The sequence below is a fragment of the Mirounga angustirostris genome, unplaced genomic scaffold (assembly GCF_029215605.1).
Source record: "Mirounga angustirostris isolate CCGP_5_RB_7025 unplaced genomic scaffold, mMirAng1.0.hap1 SCAF_1, whole genome shotgun sequence".
NCBI lineage: Eukaryota > Metazoa > Chordata > Mammalia > Carnivora > Phocidae > Mirounga > Mirounga angustirostris.
In genome coordinates this window covers 75,583,967-75,603,681 of record NW_026991709.1, presented here as the reverse complement: position 1 = coordinate 75,603,681, position 19,715 = coordinate 75,583,967, and the positions used below count along the sequence as shown (strand labels likewise).

The window sequence follows — 19,715 nt, the reverse complement described above, 5'->3', positions numbered from 1 at the left end:
CGAACTGAAATAAGTCAGACTGAGAATGACAAATGCCATATGATTTCATTCATATGTGGAATCTAATAAACAAAACAAATGAATAAGCAAACAAAAAGCAGAATCAGACCTATAACTATAGAGAACAAACTGATGGCTGCCAGAGGGAAGAAGGTAGGAGGATGGGCAAAACGGGTGAGGAGGAGAGGGAGGTACGGCCTTCTAGTTATGGAGTGACTAAGTCACGGGAATAAAAGGTAGCATAGGGGATACCGTTAACGATACCGTCGTCATGTTGTATGGTGACAGATGGTAGCCACACTTGCAATGATTATAATGTATAGAGAAGTTGAATCACTATGTTATACACCGAAACTAACTCAAAAAAAAAAAAAAAAAGAAATTAAACAGAAAATAAAACTAAAAAGAAAAAAAGAAGAAGAATAGACTACATAGAACACGTCGGTCCAGTCTCAGGGTTCTGATGATCTACACATACCTGCTTGTTTCTGTAGAGCTGGGAGGAAAGCTGAGCCTCTTCCCACGAACATGAGTTAGGAACAGGGAAACCGGAGTCACTGGATGATTCTTTGTGAAAATACCAAACGGATAATTGAGAAAACACACTTGCAGTTTTTGTGTAATACAGGGCTCACTGAAGGATTTCAGACAGTTTAATAGATTCAATTACCTTTCTAAAAATAGCTATTGCCTCTACACAAGAAACAACATATTTAAAGCCCTTCAGAAGGGATAAACATGCTACGAAAGACAAATACTTACAGACTTTATGCCAAAATGGCTGAAGGGGTGAATTTTTAGGAGCTAAGAGGTCACATCTCTTCCTTACATATAAATTCCCACTGGCTAAATTTACAAAAACCATCCTATCTGCACTATGAATTCACTCAAATATTTATTGATCCTTCCCCCACTCGGCATAACATTGCAACCCCACTATGTTGTCCAAGGTTCTATCTTATTTTCTAAGGTTTAGTGCTTGTAGTGTTTAGCTCTAGAATCAAATGCTATTCTTGATGCCTACCATTTTTCCCCAGATGAAAATCTCTGCCTGTTTGCTTGCCAGTTAAAACTGATGGAGCGTATTCAGAATTATAAGTGGTAGCACTTCCTACTTTAAAATAATTTGGACCTTGCTTCTCTGAAGACCTTGATGAAAATCTCAAAACTGTACCCTGAACTCATGTATTTCAAATGTCATCATTTGTATATGTTTCATGCTTTTGTAGAGTTTTTTTTTCTTCCATTTCTGATAGCAAACTATAACTATGAATAAAAACTATGCGTGGGCATGCTATATTGGTTTACTTTTATTTTATTTTCCTCATGTAGTACAGTCTGCCTCTTGCCCATCTCCACTGAAACTGACATATTACTGAAATATTTTTGACTAAATTAGAATGATGAGTAAGGAGACAGAAGTCAAATTTTATACAGTTTGGTTTCATATTCTTGGGCATTCTGTCTTCTCTGTTGTTTGCGGTAGAAAGCTGAAATTGAACAACTCCCTTCCTGACATATAAGTGTGTTTCAATATTTTGGGGCTTTTTGTTTGTTTTTTTCTCAAATTCACACATACACAAAATAATGTGGTAGAACCAGGAATACAGATAGATACTTAATTCTGAAGTGCCTACCAGTTTTTCTAGAAACCAGAGTGTTAATATATAAATTCCTTTAATATTTATAAATACTATTTACTCAGCCTCAGGTGATAATTAATACATAATTTTCCATCACAGGGTTATCTCCCCCTCCAAAGTTGAAGTCTTCTTTGGGCAAAAAGGAATAATTTTTTTTTCCACTTATAGGACATCGTTCATGGGACTTCCTTAGGAAATAAAAGAGTAAGTTAGTGGTTTTCCTTGCTTCTCTCTTATACCCAGGGAAACTTTCCTGAATTCCAAAAGAAATGGTCCAACTGGTATCTTGACTCCAAAAGCATCTCATAGTATTGTTTATAAAACTTTGACCCAACCCAAAATCCTTCAGTGGGTTGGAAGTCTCCAGGAACTGTTAAGTGTGGGGAGAAATACATATTGTCCAGTGGACAAGGGGGTGATTCCCATTTTCACTATTTGGCAAGTATAGAAAAGCAGGTTATTTAGGTTGTAAAATGCAGGAGTCTTTGGGCTTTCTTCAACTTCCCATAGAATCTCTTCTTCTACAGGGTTCTAGGCCATGATGCTTTGCAACTATGGGTGCTGGAAAAGGGCTTCAGACCTACCAGGAAAGCAGAAGAGCAGAACTTACCCTGTGCCTGTGGTGCTTGTTGGGGCTCTTTGTTGTCCAGGAGACCAGCAGCCCAGAAAGAGACCCAAGTCTCCGTGGAAACGTCAACACTAGATTCTGACGTTGTAGTGGAATACGGGCAATTATAGCTCTGGCCTCCTACAAAGTACTGGTCTTGGCAAGGCAGAACAGTGTTCTGTGGAAGTCAGTATGAGGGATTGGGGCGGGGGTGGGGAGGGTCCCAGGAGATGGGGTGATTGGGATTTGGAGCGGAATAAGGATGGGAGAAAAGGGCACAAATTACATGCAATGAATCAAAAACAGTACAGGTGTTAAGCATAGATTCCAGATTAATTCAAGTGGTCAAAATACATAATTACTAAAAGGGAATCAGCATCTTGGTTTACCCAGTACCTTCCCTAGGACCTCCCAGCAAAGAACAGGCTAGTATTGGATGGACCAAATTTGTAAATATCCAAGAGTATTTTCTGTTGCCATGACTGAGTCATCTAATAGGCTATCCAGGATCTAAGTAAAAGGAATTCTACTTACCGATTGAAAGATGTAAGAACTATTTAGCTCTTTCTAGCAAATACCTTAATTATATTTCTAATATCCTTGAAAGACAAAGAGCCCAGAATGCTAAGGCTGAAATGGACTGAACATGACATATAAGGAAATCTCCTTATTTTAGCTTCTTAGTTTCTCAATTATAAACTTGCCCCGTTCCTTCCTTCCTCCTTCCTCTGGCTTTAAATGCTGCTGGATCCTACAGTGGTCCAAATGGTTTGATATGGATGTATAGACATATAGATATATTCCAGAGATAACTAAATACATTTTGCTCCTAACCCCAAGCACGGTCACATATAGTCACTCCAAGTAAACATATCATCAAAGCTGAAATATGTTAGTCAGCCGAGACAGCAGGCTCTAGGTCTCTCCAGCACTAGGTCTCTATGCCCTTCCAAAGTTATCTTGCCACTACTAACTGCCTGGCATGTATTCTCCACTGTGTTCTGAGCCAGTGAACACCCTCCTGCCCCCGACTCCTTAAACTTCAAACACACACTCTTTCCAAATGTCCAAGCAGGGGCAGGTATGCAGCCTTCCTGGGTTAATTTGTACAACAGCCCATTCTTAATTATTTGTCAATGTTTAATCAGGTAAAAAGCCATTCATTTCAGCAGAGCCCAGCTTTGGACAAACTCTTTTTGACCACTACAAGTCCTTTGTTGACTTGAGGACTTTCTTGGGCGTAATATAAACAGAGAGAAAGTAAATAATAATAAGAGAGAGACACGGAGAAAAGTTAATTAAGTCACAATTTGTTAATATTCCCAGTAAGTTTTGAAAAAATCCAGTCTTGAAGCAAGTCCAGCTTGGGCAGTGCAGACCAAAGAAATTCAGCCCAAAGTTTATCAAGGACTATTTTTCTTTTATTCTAAAAGCATGTTCATAGGCTCTTTCCCTGAGGTTATTATTGAAATCAAATCTGAACTATTATGCAATTGACACCTGAGAAGAAAACAAATCTCAAATACCCTTAGACTAACTCAAATCCAAGTGTTTGCAAATATGCACATAATCTAGAGGAAACAGGTGGAAAGAAAAGTGAGTGCAAGTATAGAGGGAAAGAAAGTTGAGAGAAAGTACAGAGAGTAGAAATAACACAGAGGGTGAAAGGATGAGAGAGATGGGGAATGGGGGGGGAGGGAGGGAGGGGGAGAGAGAGAGAAGAAGGGGAGAAGCAAAAGCAGATGGGGCAGCAGAGAAGGCCCTTTTAATGGGCAGGTAGCAGAGAAATCTTGCATCCAAGGCGGAAGAAATTATAAATGCAAAGCTTACTAGCTCTCAGAGCCCCCGGGTTTCCCCAGCGCATTACCTAAACGCCGGCTCCTCACTTACCATCTTGCAGTGGAAGAAGGCGCTGCAGAAACTGAGCCCTCAATTTTTCGGAAAGCCAGTGGGAGCTTTAAATGGGACTGAGGGGAGGAGCTAGGAGAGGCGAGTTCTAATCTGCGGGAGCTCCCAGGGACGCGGGGGACTCCCGGCGAGCGCCGCCCTCTGATTTGGTGCGAGGCTGTCAAACTGGTGACGTGGGTCAGGAGACCTGAAGCCAAAGTCACTGGCACTCACGGCGACCGCCGCGCGGGGACCTTGAGACCTGCCGCGGCGCTCAGCGTCCCGGTGCGCTGTGCGGCTTCGAAACCCGCGCGGCGCCCGCTCGGTGCCTGCTGCCTGCCCGCGGTCTGCGGGGAGTTGGGGTGGGAGGGGACCGCGAGGCCGGCCCGACGGGGCGAACCCGGCTCCCCGGGCAGGGCGGGGCGGAGCGGACTGGTCGGTCCTGCCCGCCAGGGCGTTCGGGTCGGAGAAGCCTAAAGCAGGGTCTCGGGGATCAGAGCAGCACTTGGGGTGCAGATGCAGCAGCCCCCAGACTTAATACTGTTCCTGTGTATTTCCTGGCCACGTGATCAGTGCCAAATTACTGAATGACGTTGTGAATTGATTGGCTTTTTCCCTACTATTTGATAGATCTAAGTTTCCTCAACTCCTGAAGTGGGTGTGAAATGTCAAGATGATCTGTATCCATTCTAGAATGAAAGTTTCGGGGGAAGAGCCGTTCCTATCCATTTTGTTCAATGTTGTCTCCAAAGTGCCTGGAACTATTCCTAACCTGTCATGGGTGTTCAATAAAGAATTAATTAAGCTACAAATTTAAGAACCTAAAGTGTCTGTGTCTGTGTTGGTCCTATCTTCACAACTACGATTATATAGAATAAGTTATTACAATTAAGAAAAATACTTCTCAAAGTATTTGGTTCCTCCCCCCCCCCATCTTTTCTCTTGCATTTTATTCTCACGATTCCTATGATGTTATAATCCACAGGAGAAAAAAGAGTAATATCATTTTTAAAACCATCCATCTACTACTAATAGCCAACTCTTATTTCAACTGGCAATAACCTAGGGGTCCGGTGCTCTTATTGTCCCTGTTTCAGTGGATGATGAATGAAGCACTGAAGTTAAGAAACATGGCCGATGATTACACAATTAGCAAGTAGCAGACTCTGGATTTGAACCTCTGGCTCCAGCATCCTTGCTCTTAACTATCATAATTCTATTTTATTTTTTCTCACTGCACATTATAGCAATTCCTGTAATGGGCACTTTTACGGATTGAGTAATATTATCTCAGGATTTGCAGGTTGAATCTCCAACCCTGAATGTGACTGTATTTGGAGATAGGGCCTCTAAAGAGAGAATCAAGGTTAAGAGATCATAAGGGTGGTGCCCTAATCCAGTAAGACTGGTGCTTGTAAGAAGAGGAAGAGACCCGGGAACATGATGTACCCAGAAAAAAGGCCATGTAAGAACACAGCCAGAAGGTGTCCATTTGCCTCAAGGAGAAAGGCCTCAGGAGAAACTGATAACCCCACTGACACCTTGGTCTTAGACTTCCAGCCTCCGGAAATGTGAGAAAATGTTGTTTAAGCCATCTCATCTGTGGTTCTGGAAGCCCTAGCAAACTAATGCGGGCATCGTGTAGGGATTGAGAAAACTTCAGAATCTGGCTTTCATAGTCCTCTTTCTAAACCAGTTTGACTTTTATTCATTTTGCACTGGATTGTACTCAGCATCCAAAAAACTTAGCAATGGCTAACACGGCAAATGCTCCTGAAGTGTTCTGTGTCTGACATTAAGGAAGGAATAGAAGAGGAAGAGGAAGAAGACACCAGACTTGATCGATACCCTTTCTCCTGTTCACACTGCTTGTTCACAAGCATTTTTAAGTGAATAATACCAGCTTTGAGGATCACTGCCTGCAGGACTCATGGGTCTTACACGGGGTTACACGACATGACGCATTTCAACGAGTGACTAAATGCGGGTGGCACAAGGGTTGGGGATACCCTGGCAATATGACCCTGAGATGATGGGGGAAACAGATAAAAACCCATTTAGGTTATGAGAATTGATGATCTTGTTGATGGCAAAGAAAATCCTAATCATTTTTTTGATGAGAGCCAGGGGAAGAAAAAGGAGAACTGAGTTGTTTTGTTTTTGGAAACTCATAAATTGGATATGTGAACCTCTGGAAGATACGATCTCTTGACCTTAAAAATGACACAAAGTGGGCAATTGAGCAAACATGACATGAAACAAAAGGGCCTAGGCTTTGGGTCCAAATATACCTGCGGTCTGTTCTACTCTCTGAGCCTGAAACACCTGGGGCTATATTATCATGGTCTCTAAATTCTCAGCTCCTATGGTAAATTAAGGAAAAATTCTGTATCTGAGAAGCTTATTAAAAAGCTGACCACTAATGCGTGAAAACTCCAAATTCACTGCCTAAGTCACAAATAGCAGCCCATATTGTTATATGTAGAAGATTCTCTGAACGTATATGCTGCTGTGTCTTGCCTGCTAAAAATAACTGAAAATAAAAGCTACATTTATTAAACAGATTTTTTGAGAGCTAAACATATTTTTTTAAAGTCTTTGATGGATTTTAGCACAGAGACATTTCAGAAATCATTAGCTACTTTAGCTTAGTGGGAATGGGAGTGTATATGGTGTAAGGGGATCCCTAAAGTTAAACCGTGAAAAGCTATTGATAATTGAACATAAGTCAGAAGATAATGCTTACCTGAAATCATAAACCGATGGAAAATTTTCCAAATCCTTAAGATCTGATTTAAGCGTATCTTTTTATTTAAGATCTACTCCTTGCGAGGTGGGGCATCTGGGTGGTTCAGTCGCAGGAGCCCCACCTCAGGCTTCCTGTTCAGCAGGGAGCCTGCTTCTCCCTTTCCTTCTGCCCCTCCCCCCCCACTCATGCGCACGCTCTCTCTCTCTCTCAATAAAATAAAATTTTATTTTATTTATTTATTTGAGAGAGAGAATGAGAGAGAGAGAGAGAGCACATGAGAGGGGGGAGGGTCAGAGGGAGAAGCAGACTCCCTGATGAGCAGGGAGCCTGATGCGGGACTCGATCCCGGGACTCGAGGATCATGACCTGAGCTGAAGGCAGTAGCTTAACCAACTGAGCCACCCAGGTGCCCTAAATAAATAAAATTTTAAAACAAAAGATGTACTGCTTGGGTATAAGCCTTATTTTTTTTTTGTTGTTTATTTGAAGGTTTTTTTTTTTTTTCAATGAGTCAAGTAAGCAATAATGTGAAATCCTTTGGCCATTTTTTATTCACGTTTTTGAAAGAAAGAGGTGCAACTTCTTGTTGATTATTTTTTCTTCTATAAACAATAAGATCAGTAAAAACTGTCTTTTGTATTGTGGCTGAAGAGATGGTGTTAAAAGGGAGGTAGCTAATAACAGCCCAATTGTTGAATTGGGGTACTACCTCCTGCCAGGGCAAAGAAATAATAAAATAGAAGGTAATTTGACCTGCACACAAACCAAGTCTGCAGACAGGAAAGGGTAGTGTGTGATCAGTGGTGGACCAAGGAAATAAACAGATTGGCATATGGAATGTTCTTTTATTTCACCCCTGGAGGACACTTTATTTGATTACCTCATTAGTGAATTCAGTAGCATATATAATAAAAAAAAATATAGAAATTCTCTTTATAAACATGGCCTTTCCCTATAGCTTCAACAGCTGGATCTCCAGGCAATAAAAAAGATTGTATTTCTGCTTTCACATGTCAGGAAAGAAAAGCAGAACTCTTAGAGAAAATTCAGTTCAGTAGATGATTTACACTGGGAGACTTACCCCTTGCATATTTTATTTTAGCAAGTCTGGAGAACCATGACATGTTTAGTTCATTGAGGCATAGTTTTGAGTTTTACCCTTCCAGAATTATGTGTGGAAATCAATCATGCTGATTTGAGCAGAGTCTTGCCTACTACCTACCAGCCACAAGCAGCAGAGCTTCTAGTAACCATGCACATGCAATAACATGCCATGGTAAATCTGTTTCTACATGAACAAAGGTATTTATACAAAAGAAAGTCAATGGTTAATTCTGGCAACAGAAAAGGAACAAAATAGGTTTAAGAAAATTATATCAGGTTATTAACCGAAAAGAGAAAGGCCTTGAACAAATTAAAGAGTGAAATATTTAATTAGGGCCTGACTAGATTTGTGTAGTTTAGAGCTAAGTGTGTGTGTGTTGGGGGGGGGGGGCAAGGAGATAAAAATTTATGATACTACTTTCTGGTTGTTCCAGCCAGAATTTATTTTAATAGCTTTATAACCAGCTTTAACCCTTTATTTATTGACTCATTAAGTGATTGCTTAATGTTTCAGTTGTATTTGGTTGTATTATGTTAAGGCAGATCATACACTATAATAATATTCACAGATTTGAAGATTCTCAAGTCTAAGGGTAGATTTCTCAAATATTAACTATTTATGTCATATTTGAGGGATAACTAGCAAAAGGATAAAGATCTGTGTTCATTGTACAAAGTGAAGCAGGCCTTTCCTGCACTCTGTAGCATTGTTTTCTGGCTTTTCCAATAAAATGACACTTGAAAATAATATTTGTGGGCATGCTGGACTAAATAATTGAGGTTTATCCTGACAGGCTTGAGGGTTTCCATTTCTTCTAGACGCTGTCAGGCCACCCTGAGGACGGGTCACCAATATCTCCCAGGGTTTTAACTCATCATGCCTTGGTGCACTAGGAGGGAAACTCTGCTCTGTGATAGCCTGTCTGGCCAAATTGGAATAAAATTATCTCAACACCAGTATAAAAATACATACAAAACAATGAAATTAAATTTACATTACTACAAAGGTTAGAGATGTGGAATCCCAAGCAAACAAACAAAAAACCAAATACAACTCTACTCCTCATTACTCCAACCACATTAGAAAAAATGAAAATAATAACTTATTATAGTTACTATACATCAGAGATATGTTCATCTGGCTGTGATTTGAAACATAAGGAATTTCTGGTGCTCCTGGGTGACTCAGTCAGTTGAGCCTCCAACTCTTGGTTTGGGCTCAGGTCATGATCTCGGATCTAGATCAGCCTGGAGTCTCCTTGAAGTTCTCTTTCCTTTTGCTGCCCTCTCTATGCTCCCGCTCTCTCTCTCTCTCTCTCTCTCTCTTTTTCTCTCTCAATCAAATAAATAAATCTTCAAAAAAAAAAGGAATTTATGCTTGTTACACTAGTATTTTCATAAACTAGGCTTCAGAGCCTTTATTGATCCTGAAATCCCTCTTAAGGATTTTTGATCTAGTGGTTGGTAGATGAATTGCTGATGAGGCATTAAAAACCAGAAAGGTGAATTGGCAGTGACCATGGCATCCAATTTCATCCTGAAGATAATAGAAATAAGGACATCACTGCCTGGTTTCTTCAAAAAGCTTAGTTCAGAGTGTAATAGCAAAACAGGACAGCTGGGACTGGATTCCTTCTAGCCCTGGAATTATCAGAGAATCTGCAATATTGTGACATCTTTCATGAACAGAAGACAAAGAAATATATTTACATACAAAATGTTAAGCTATAGTGAATTTAACGTTCCATATTTTTGAAATCCATAATCTATAAAATGTTAACTGGTTTCTTATTAACCCAATAATTTGTGACAAAAATCACCTTACTCATAGTCAAATCAAAGAAACTTGAAGTTTGTAATAATGAAATTTGGTTATTTCTAGCCAAACTCTGTTTCGCACATTTCTTTTTCACAAAATGAAAGCATAATGCCAATCTCTAGTCAGTGGAAGCATTTATACATTCAAAAAAGAACCTGAGAAAGAGGAACCCTCCTACACTATTGGTGGGAATGCAAGCTGGTGCAGCCACTCTGGAAAACAGTATGGAGGTTCCTCAAAAAGTTGAAAATAGAGCTACCATATGACCCAGCAATTGCATTACTGAGTATTTACCCCAAAGATACAAATGTAGTGATCCAAAGGGGTACGTGCACCCCGTGCACCCCATGCACCCCGATTGCAGCAATGTCCAAAATAGCCAAACTATGGAAAGAGCCAAGATGTCCATCAACAGATGAATGGATAAAGAAGATGTGGTATATATATACAGTGGAATATTATGCAGCTATCAAAAAAAATTCTTGCTATTTGCAATGACGTGGATGGAACTGGATGGTATTATGCTAAGTGAAATAAGTCAATCAGAGAAAGACATGTATTATATGATCTCACTGATACGAGGAATTCTTTTTTTTTTTAAAGATTTTATTTATATATTTGAGAGAGAGAATGAGATAGAGAGATCATGAGAGGGGGAGGGTCAGAGGGAGAAGCAGACTCCCTGCTGAGCAGGGAGCCCGATGCGGGACTCGATCCTGGGACTCCAGGATCATGACCTGAGCCGAAGGCAGTTGCTTAACCAACTGAGCCACCCAGGTGCCCTGATATGAGGAATTCTTAATCTCAGGAAACAAACTGAGGGTTGCTGGAGTGGTGGGGGGTGGGAGGAATGGGGTAGCTGGGTGATAGATATCGGGGAGGGTATGTGCTATGATGAGTACTGTGAATTGTGTAAGACTGATGAATCACAGACCTGTACCTCTGAAACAAATAATACATTATATGTTAAAAAAAAAAAAAAAAAGAAGAAGAAGAAGATAGCAAGAAGGGAAAAATGAAGGGGAGGAAATCGGAGGGGGAGACAAACCATGAGAAACTGTGGACTCTGAGAAACAAACTGAGGGTTCTAGAGGGGAGGGGGTGGGGGGATGGGTTAGCCTGGTGATGGGTATTAAAGAAGGCACATACTGAATGGAGCACTGGGTGTTATACACAAACAATGAATCATGGAACACTACATCAAAAACTAATGATGTAATGTATGGTGATTAACATAACGATAAAATAAAATAAAACAATCTTGAGAAAATACCAAGAATTGTAATTGCTATGAAATTAATAATGCCAAACGCCATTAGAATGAATACAGAGAAGCATTCAAATATGAATAAAGTACCATGCCAGCAATAAAGTAAAACTCCAAAATCCTTAGAGGGCAATGGTGAACACAGTTTTTGCTTCATCCAACCAGAAGCCTTACTGGCTGCCACCTTTGGAACAGCAGGGTTAGCACTGCATGACCAAATCATAGCCAATCTTAAACATACAAAAAATTTTAATAGCTTCATTTATAGGTGAAGTCATTTATAGTCAATAAGCAAGCAAATTGACTAAGCTCTTTAAAAAACAGTTTACCGTCCTAGCATACACTTGGTAAAAACTCAGGTTGCATATCGTAGAAGTTGCATCTTTAAAAAGAAAATTTTTTTAAGATTTTATTTATTTATTTGACAGAGAGAGAGAGAGAACAAGTAGGCAGAGAAGCAGGCAGAGGGAGAGGGAGAAGCAGGCTCCCCGCTGAGCAGGGAGCCCGATGCGGGGCTCGGTCCCAGGACCCTGGGACCATGACCTGAGCCTAAGGCAGCCGCTTAACCGACTGAGGCACCCAGGTGCCCCACATCTTTTAAAAATTTTTATTAGCAATTATTCTTTGCATATTCTTTGCATATTCTATCTAGAAGTGTATAAATGTACATGTTTTTATATTTGCATATATACACGTGCATGTATCTGGAGGAATCCCTGAGGCCCACTGCTTTGAAATACTTGCAGATGGCAGTGTAAAGGTGTTGGGAAACAAAGACTCATTCTCCACTCCAGGCTTTTCTATACAAGGGCAATGATTCCCACAAAAACAGATTTATTTGACTGATGAAATTGGAAAAAGAGGGGTGCCTGGGTAGCTCAGTCGCTAAGCGTCTGCCTTCGGCTCAGGTCATGATCCCAGGGTCCTGGGATCAAGCCCTGCATTTGGCTCCCTGCTCAGCGGGAAGCCTGCTTCTCCCTCTCCCACTCCCTCTGCTTGTGTTCCCTCTCTCTCTGTGCTTCTCTCTGTCAAATAAATAAATAAAATCTTAAAAAAATTGGAAGAAGAAAAGGAAATGTGTTTTCCACATTAATGTCAACATCTACAGCATCTTCCCCTGGAGAAAGCTTTCAGGGAAGGCTCTGTCCCAGTTAGACAGCGTCATCTGGGGGTTGGCTGGCCAGTGTCACCTGTGATAGGGCAATTAAATCTATAGTATTCAGAAATGCATATTAGAAAGCCTATTAAAACTACAAATGTAAGTCATGTTTGACAAGTAAACTTCTTGAAGTGATAAAGGTAACATTTATTTCCATGTGCCTGCCTTTTGTGTCTGTTGCTTGTTTCTTAACATAGTAGAGTAAGAAAGGAGTGTGATTATATGTAAAGAAATATATGAAGAAATAATTGTATGCTATGTAATAAAATATAATTAATCAGGAGAAAAAATATACATGGAATTCAGCCATATGCAAATATATTTTGAGAACTTTAAACTATCCATATATTTTGTCAGCAAGCACAAAAAAATTTTATAAAAGAAATAAATTTGAACAAAAATCATGTACAACTTTGTTCATCTTATCAGTATAAAAAACACTTGTAAAAACTTTCTAAACATCCAATAATAAGAAACTCTTTCATTAAATTGCAGTATGTCCATATCATGGATTGCATATCCATAGAAAATGTTTTTAGAAAAAGTTAAAGATATAGACAAACAATATTATATTAAATGTATTAAAAGCATACAAGCATATTTATATAAATTAAATAAACAAAGAGAAAATATACTAACATATTAATGATGTTTGTGGTTTTGTAAGAGAAGTGTGATTATGATTCTATTTTCACCTTCCTGCATATTCCTGAAATTTTAAAGGAAACATGTTTTGCTTTCATAATCAGAAAAAAGTTATCCAAATATATATGAAATCATACAGATGATTTCAGGTCTAGATCCCTTATCAGTGTTCAAGTCAAAGGTAAAAGTCACCAAATTGAGCTTCCTCCCACATTGATGCCTGTGAAAACTTCAGACTGTGAGCAGACCAGGATTTCTAGAAAATTAAAAAAAAAAAAATACACAGTTAAAGTAGATGACAATATCTTGCATAAAATGTAAAATTTAAAAAATAAATTAAAGAATATAAGGAGGAAATTGTCCAAAAAGTGGGCAATCAGAAGAGAAGGAGAGTGTGAAAACTGGTTCACTAAATTCTCTATTTTATCGAGGCTAATAAACCGTGAGTTAAGTGTATTGCTTTTGCTGTTTGTGGAACAAAGTTTGGTCTCATCTTTTGTTCTTCTAAAGTTAGCCATTTCCCTACAGGCATGATGCTTGCATTATTTCTTTTACATTAGAAATACGATTATGTTCTGGCTGAAAATATATGTATGGAACAGAGAAAGTCCTACATAGTTGAAGACCCTCAAGAATCACTTTTTCTATGTAAAGGCAGAGGTCAAAACAGAAACATAAAAATTACAGGGATACAGCTTTACGTTCAATAGTTAAAGCTCCTTCTAATAGAGTTGTCAAAAAAGAAAGTTTCTCTTGGGCATTTGTGGGTTCTCCAACCCTGGAGATATTCCTTAAAAGGTCAGAAAGCAGGGAGGTTAGTTAGTGAAGGCAAGAAGGGATTCCCTCAAAAAGTAAGTGAGCTTCTCTTCCATTTCATGCTGCCTTACATAAGTACTGGGGAGAAAGCACTGAACAAAATATACATAGTCTCTGTCTTAATTATGTTTATACCCTAGGAGGAAATATTGCACACATATTTACATAAATTAAAACTGTGATAAGCACAAAAAGGGAGGAATTATAAAGTGCCTTGTGAGTGTTGAACCGCATCCCTAACCTATTTGTCCCAGGGAAAAAAAGCTAAGAGTAGACTGAGGTGTCTAGGTACATTTTCCTGAGGAAACTATATTTTAGCAAAAACTTGAAGGAAGAGTAGGAATCGAACAGGTGGAGAAGGAGAGACAAATATGCAACCAGGAAGACTCAAGGGCACCTGCAAAAGCCCTGAAACACATACCGGAAACAGAAACGTTGGTGAGTAATGGGGCTGGAGTGGTAGGTTGAGATGGAGTCATGTCAGCATCATGCTCTATTTTAACAGCAGTGGGAAATTATTGAAAGGTTTTAACAAGGTGAGTGCAGTTAGATTTCTTTCCAAATCTTCAAATACTGGATAAAAGAATGGCCTTGCAAATTTGAGGGTCTACAAATTGAGGTGCTTCCTCCAACCAGTTATACCTTAGACAATACAGGTCCCCAAACCCTTGTGTAGAACTAGCTCTCATTTAAAAACAATACAAAAATATTCTTTTTCATTCTTCCTGTATTATTCCCAAAGTTTAAGATATGTAGATTCATAATTTTTAGAATAGCAAGGTGCTTTGGACTTCATCTCATCATCTGATCTCTCATCTCCTAAGACACAGCCAAGAGTTTTAACGAGTTGCCCAAGGCTACTTATTGTTTAATGCAAAGCTAGAATCAGAACCTGGATCTCTAAATGTCCTTCCAATCTTGCTATTAATTAATGTTGCTATTTTATGAATGATTAGTGATTGTAATAATTCTGCAGTGTTTATTAGGCAATCACATTTTAAATATGAAGTCCTGGGCTATTGTGTTTTTCTTTTATAATAATTCAGAACTGTTAAAAAGTTATTCTAATGAGTATTCTAAATAACATCAGAAAAACTTATATAATATCCTGAAATTAAAGTGCAGTTATATTAGCCATATTATGCCACTTGTTTAAGCATCATTATTTAATCTATTTCTAACACAAAAAGCACTATATTCTTAATATTAATCTGGACTCTGGCTGCAGGAGGACTTTCTAAGCATAAAAACATTTTTTCTTTCTTTTTTAGATCTGCCCTCTTATCAACTTTCAAATATACAATACAGTATTATTAACTATAGTCACCATGCTAGACATCATACCCCCATGATTTACTTGTCTTATAACTGGAAGTTTGTACCTTTTGACCATCTTCAATCATTTGCCCACTCCCCCAACTCCTCCACCCCCCACCTCTGGCATCCACCAATCTGTTCTCTGTAACTATGAATTTGGTTTTTTGTTTGTTTGTTTTTAGATTCCTCATATTAGTGAGATCATATAGTATTTATCTTTCTCTGACTTATTTAACTTAGCATAATGCCCTCAAAGTCCATTCATATTGTCACAAATGGCAAGATTTCCTTCTTTTTATGGCTGAATAATATTCCATAAATAACATTATGAACAAAGAGCAAGGCACACAATATTGGGAAGGTTTGGTTTCCAATTCTGTGTTAAGAGCAGCTGTGAAGCTTGTCATTTCATTGAAATCATTGTATTTCATTACACATTATATTCTTTTCTCACAGTTCCCCACCCATCCCCTGGTCAGTTTTGTCTTTTATATCAAAATAAATATGTATATTGAGAATTTGGTCCAGATTTCCCTCCTTCCATTGGCTGTGTAAGTGTAGAGCCTATAGGAAGGTAAAGGTTTTCATCACACTAATTTTTACCCTTCTTCTGGTCTTCATCGACAACTTTGCGTTTCTTTAATTTCTTCTGTCTCTCCTGTTTTTTCTATGCCAGATTCTTGTATTTTTCTATCCCCTGAAGAAGTTTAAATGTTTTTCTGGAAGATGTGGAGGAAAATTCATAATAAAATATATATAGAAATAAATAAACTCTAAAATCACAATAGAAAAAATGTGCAGAAGACACGAATATTCATAGAAGAAAATAACAAATGGTTACTGATGTGTAAAATTGTTAACCTTACCAGGAATTCTAAAATGTCCACATGCACGTTTATAGATAATTTTATGGAAGTTATTTTAAAAATATGTATCATTCTTTGTTGCTTGTGTGGCAGATATATTTTTAAAAAAGAGATACAGTAGTGTTTCCATTTGCATATGTGCTTTTAGAAACTTGCCACTCCCATCAAGATGTAAGTGTGTTTCCCTTCCTCTTGAAATTGCATGGGACTTTGGGACTGCCTCAACTAAATAAACATCACAAGGTGTTATGACTTCTTTCTTAATTTCTCTGTCTCCTCCTCTCACTACTCAACCTTGGAACCCAGCCACACTGCTATGAGAAAGACCAGGCTACAGGAGACAGGCATTCCAGTTGACAGTCTCAGGTCCCAACCTATGGTCAGTATCAAAACCAAACCACATGAGTGAGAGAGCATTCACATGATTTCAGCCTGGTCTTTTAGCCTGACCCAGGGTGGAACAGAAGTGAGCCATTCTCCTGAGCTCTACCCTACCCAAATTGCAGATTCCTGAGCAAAATAAATATTGTCATTTCTTTAAGCTAGGATTTCTCAGCTTCACCCTACTGATATTTTGGACAGAACAGTTCCTTGTTGTGGAGGGCTGTTCTGTGCATTGCAGGACATTTACGAGCATCCCTGGCCTCCTGCCTATAGTAACTCCCTTGTAAATGATGACAATCAAAAAATGTCTGTTGGGGGGGTGGCAAAATCAGCCCCAATTGAGAATCACTGCTTTAAGCCACTAAGTTTTTTGTTCTTTTTTTAACTTTTTAAATTTACATCTTTTTTTATTTTATTATGTTACGTTAATCACCATACATTACATCATTAGTTTTTGATGTAGTGTTCCATGATTCATTGTTTGCGTCTAACATCCAGGGCTCCATGCAGTATGTGCCCTCTTTAATACCCATCACCAGGCTAACCCATCCCCCCACCCCCTCCCCTCTAGAACCCTCAGTTTGTTTCTCAGAGTCCATAGTCTCTCATGGTTAGTCTCCCCCTCTGATTTCTCCCCCTTCATTTTTCCCTTCCTACTATCTTCTTTTTTTTTTTTTTTTAACATATAATGTATTATTTGTTTCAGAGGTACAGGTCTGTGATTCATCAGTCTTACACAATTCACAGTGCTCACCATAGCACATACCCTCCCCAATGTCTATCACCCAGCCACCCCATTCCTCCCACCCCCCACCACTCCAGCAACCCTCAGTTTGTTTCCTTAGATTAAGAATTCCTCGTATCAGTGAGATCATATAATACATGTCTTTTTCTGATTGACTTATTTTGCTCAGCATAATACCCTCTAGCTCCATCCACATCGTTGCAAATGGCAAGATTTCTTTTTTTTTTTTGATGAAAGCCACTAAGTTTTAAGGTTATTTGTTATACAGTCATAGTGATCACTTGTCTCTCCCTGTCCTGGACATTGTCGCCCACCAACACCCCTCATATAAGTAATTTATCCATGCCTGCATAATTAAATACATAGACATCTATATATAATACATGCACACATACCATGTATGGCTCTTTTTAACATTATTTTACATTTAACATCATGTTACATAAGAATAGAAAGATAGTATATAGATTTGTCCATATAATATTTCTTTTCTCACTCACTGATATGTTGTAGAAATGAAATAAATAAATAATTTTAATATATTTTATTTTGTTGGCTATAAAATAATATATTGGCTAAAATATTATATTGGGCTATATAATATTATATAATATATTCAATGATTTCTCTCAAAGGATATTCAGATTATTTCCATATTTTCCCCATAAATATTATATATTTTTTTAAAGATTTTATTTATTTATTTGAGAGAGAATGAGAGACAGAGCACGAGAGGTAAGAGGGCAGAGGGAGAAGCAGACCCCCCGCTGAGCAGGGAGCCTGATGCGGGACTCGATCCCGGGAGTCCAGGATCATGACCTGAGCCGAAGGCAGTCGCTTAACCAACTGAGCCACCCAGGCGCCCACCCCATAAATATTATAGAATAAACTTTTCCCATGCATATATCCTTACGTAGGAGTGATTTACTTTTTAAGGCTAGGTTTCCAGGAGAGTATTTGCTGGGTCAAAGGGCTTATAGTTTTAATAGATATTGCTAGATTGCTTCTTTTAAATTGGCTGCAATACTTCACATTTCAATTAGCAGCTTTCACCTTCTTTCATTTGTTCAGAATATTTTATGTATTCATATTTTTATATATATACATACATATTTCATATATAATTTAATATATATTTAATACATATATTTCATATAGGTCCTATTCTACTCTGCTAATTTCTAAATATTTTCAGTTGTCTATGTATGTGTGCTATTATGACTATGAGATTTTTTTTCTCTTTCTATTCCTACATGCTTCAGGGCTAAAGAGAAAAACCACTGTTTCTTTTAATGTATGTCTTGCATCCAGACTTCTAACAAATGCTCATATTAATTTTAATAGATTTTTCTAGAATATCCTTGGATGGATACAATCATAGAAAACAGCAGAAGGAGGTGAAACTCTCTCTTTTCCAATATTAATACTAATTTGTTTCCTTACCCTATTGCTTTCAGTACACCTCCAGCCAATATTGAAAACTCACGTTAAAAGCAGGCTTCCCTAGCCAGTCTGTTGCCTTACATAAAACAATGTAAAGCTTTGCTATTTATAGCAATATGTCTTGTTTTACTTGCATAGTGAAGTATTAAATCTAATAGTTTCTTCTAATTTTATTTGGTGTTATTATTAGAATGACCACTTAATTTTATCAAATTTCTTTTCAACATCTCTATCTAATTCACTCCTTCAATTTTTTTGTTATTAGTAATCATTTAAAAATTTCCACTTATTTTTTCATTTAGTTGTGGTAATTATACAATTTGCCAAAGGATCATTCATTTCTTTAGGTTCTCAAATATGTTGTCCTATAATTATGTATCATAACATTATTCTTTTAATATCCTCTGCAGTTAAGTCTTATCCCTAATCTTACATATTTTACTCCTATTCTTTTGTCCTTAAACAGGCTTATGAAGGCTTTATCATTTTTATTGGACTTCTTAAAAAAATAGTTTATCTTTTGTATTTTTTCTCAAATGTAAATAGAGGTTATGATTGTGTCCACTTCACAGGGTTATTATGGTGAGGATTAAATGAGTAAATTTTCACGAAGTGCTTAGATTTACTCAAATTTCAAAAGAAACATAATGGAAGTTCTTATTTTAAGTATATTTTCATCAAGTTGCCAGTATTCTAATATGTACTTCATATATTTAGCTACTGTATTGTCATACAAAGGTCTATGACTGCATATCTTCCTCACAAAATGTCTTTTAAAAAAAATGTTTTATTTATTTATTTATTTGAGAGAGAGAGAAAGAGAGCAAGGCGGGTGGGGATGGAGGGAGAGGCAAAGAATCCTAAGCAGTCTCCGCAATGGGTGTGGAGCCCGAAGCGGGGTTTGATCTCATGACCCCAAGATCATGACCGGAGCCTAAATCAAGAGTCGGTGGCTTAACTGACTGAGCCACCCAGGTCCCCATGTCTTTTGTTAATACATGCCAGACCACTGTATATCTTCTTTAGTGCTTTCACTATAAAATCCACTTTCTGAGATTGCTATTCCTTTCCTCTGCCTCAATTGCTTTTGCTTTAAGATTTTCATTAATTTTCATTCTGATTCTTATGAATAGCATAAAACTGATTTTTTTAAATACAGTTTAAAAACAAGTATTTTTATGGGAGACTGCAGTCCATTTCTAATTTAAATAATAATTGATAAAACATTTGTATGTTTCATTTTATTTTATGCTTTTATTGATTT

The 19,715-nt window shown here is 38.0% G+C and overlaps 1 protein-coding gene across 1 annotated transcript in view; it reads right to left on the bottom strand.

The window, feature by feature from the left end:
• Nucleotides 1-19,715, bottom strand: part of GMNC (geminin coiled-coil domain containing) — a 127,155-nt gene that overhangs the window by 3,218 nt on the left and 104,222 nt on the right. The window contains exons 4-5 of the mRNA XM_064589942.1: nt 2,254-2,428; nt 479-567 (exon numbers count right to left, since the gene is read on the bottom strand). Coding sequence (XP_064446012.1) covers nt 479-567; nt 2,254-2,428 — 264 coding nt within the window. The remainder of the gene's footprint in view (nt 1-478; nt 568-2,253; nt 2,429-19,715) is intronic.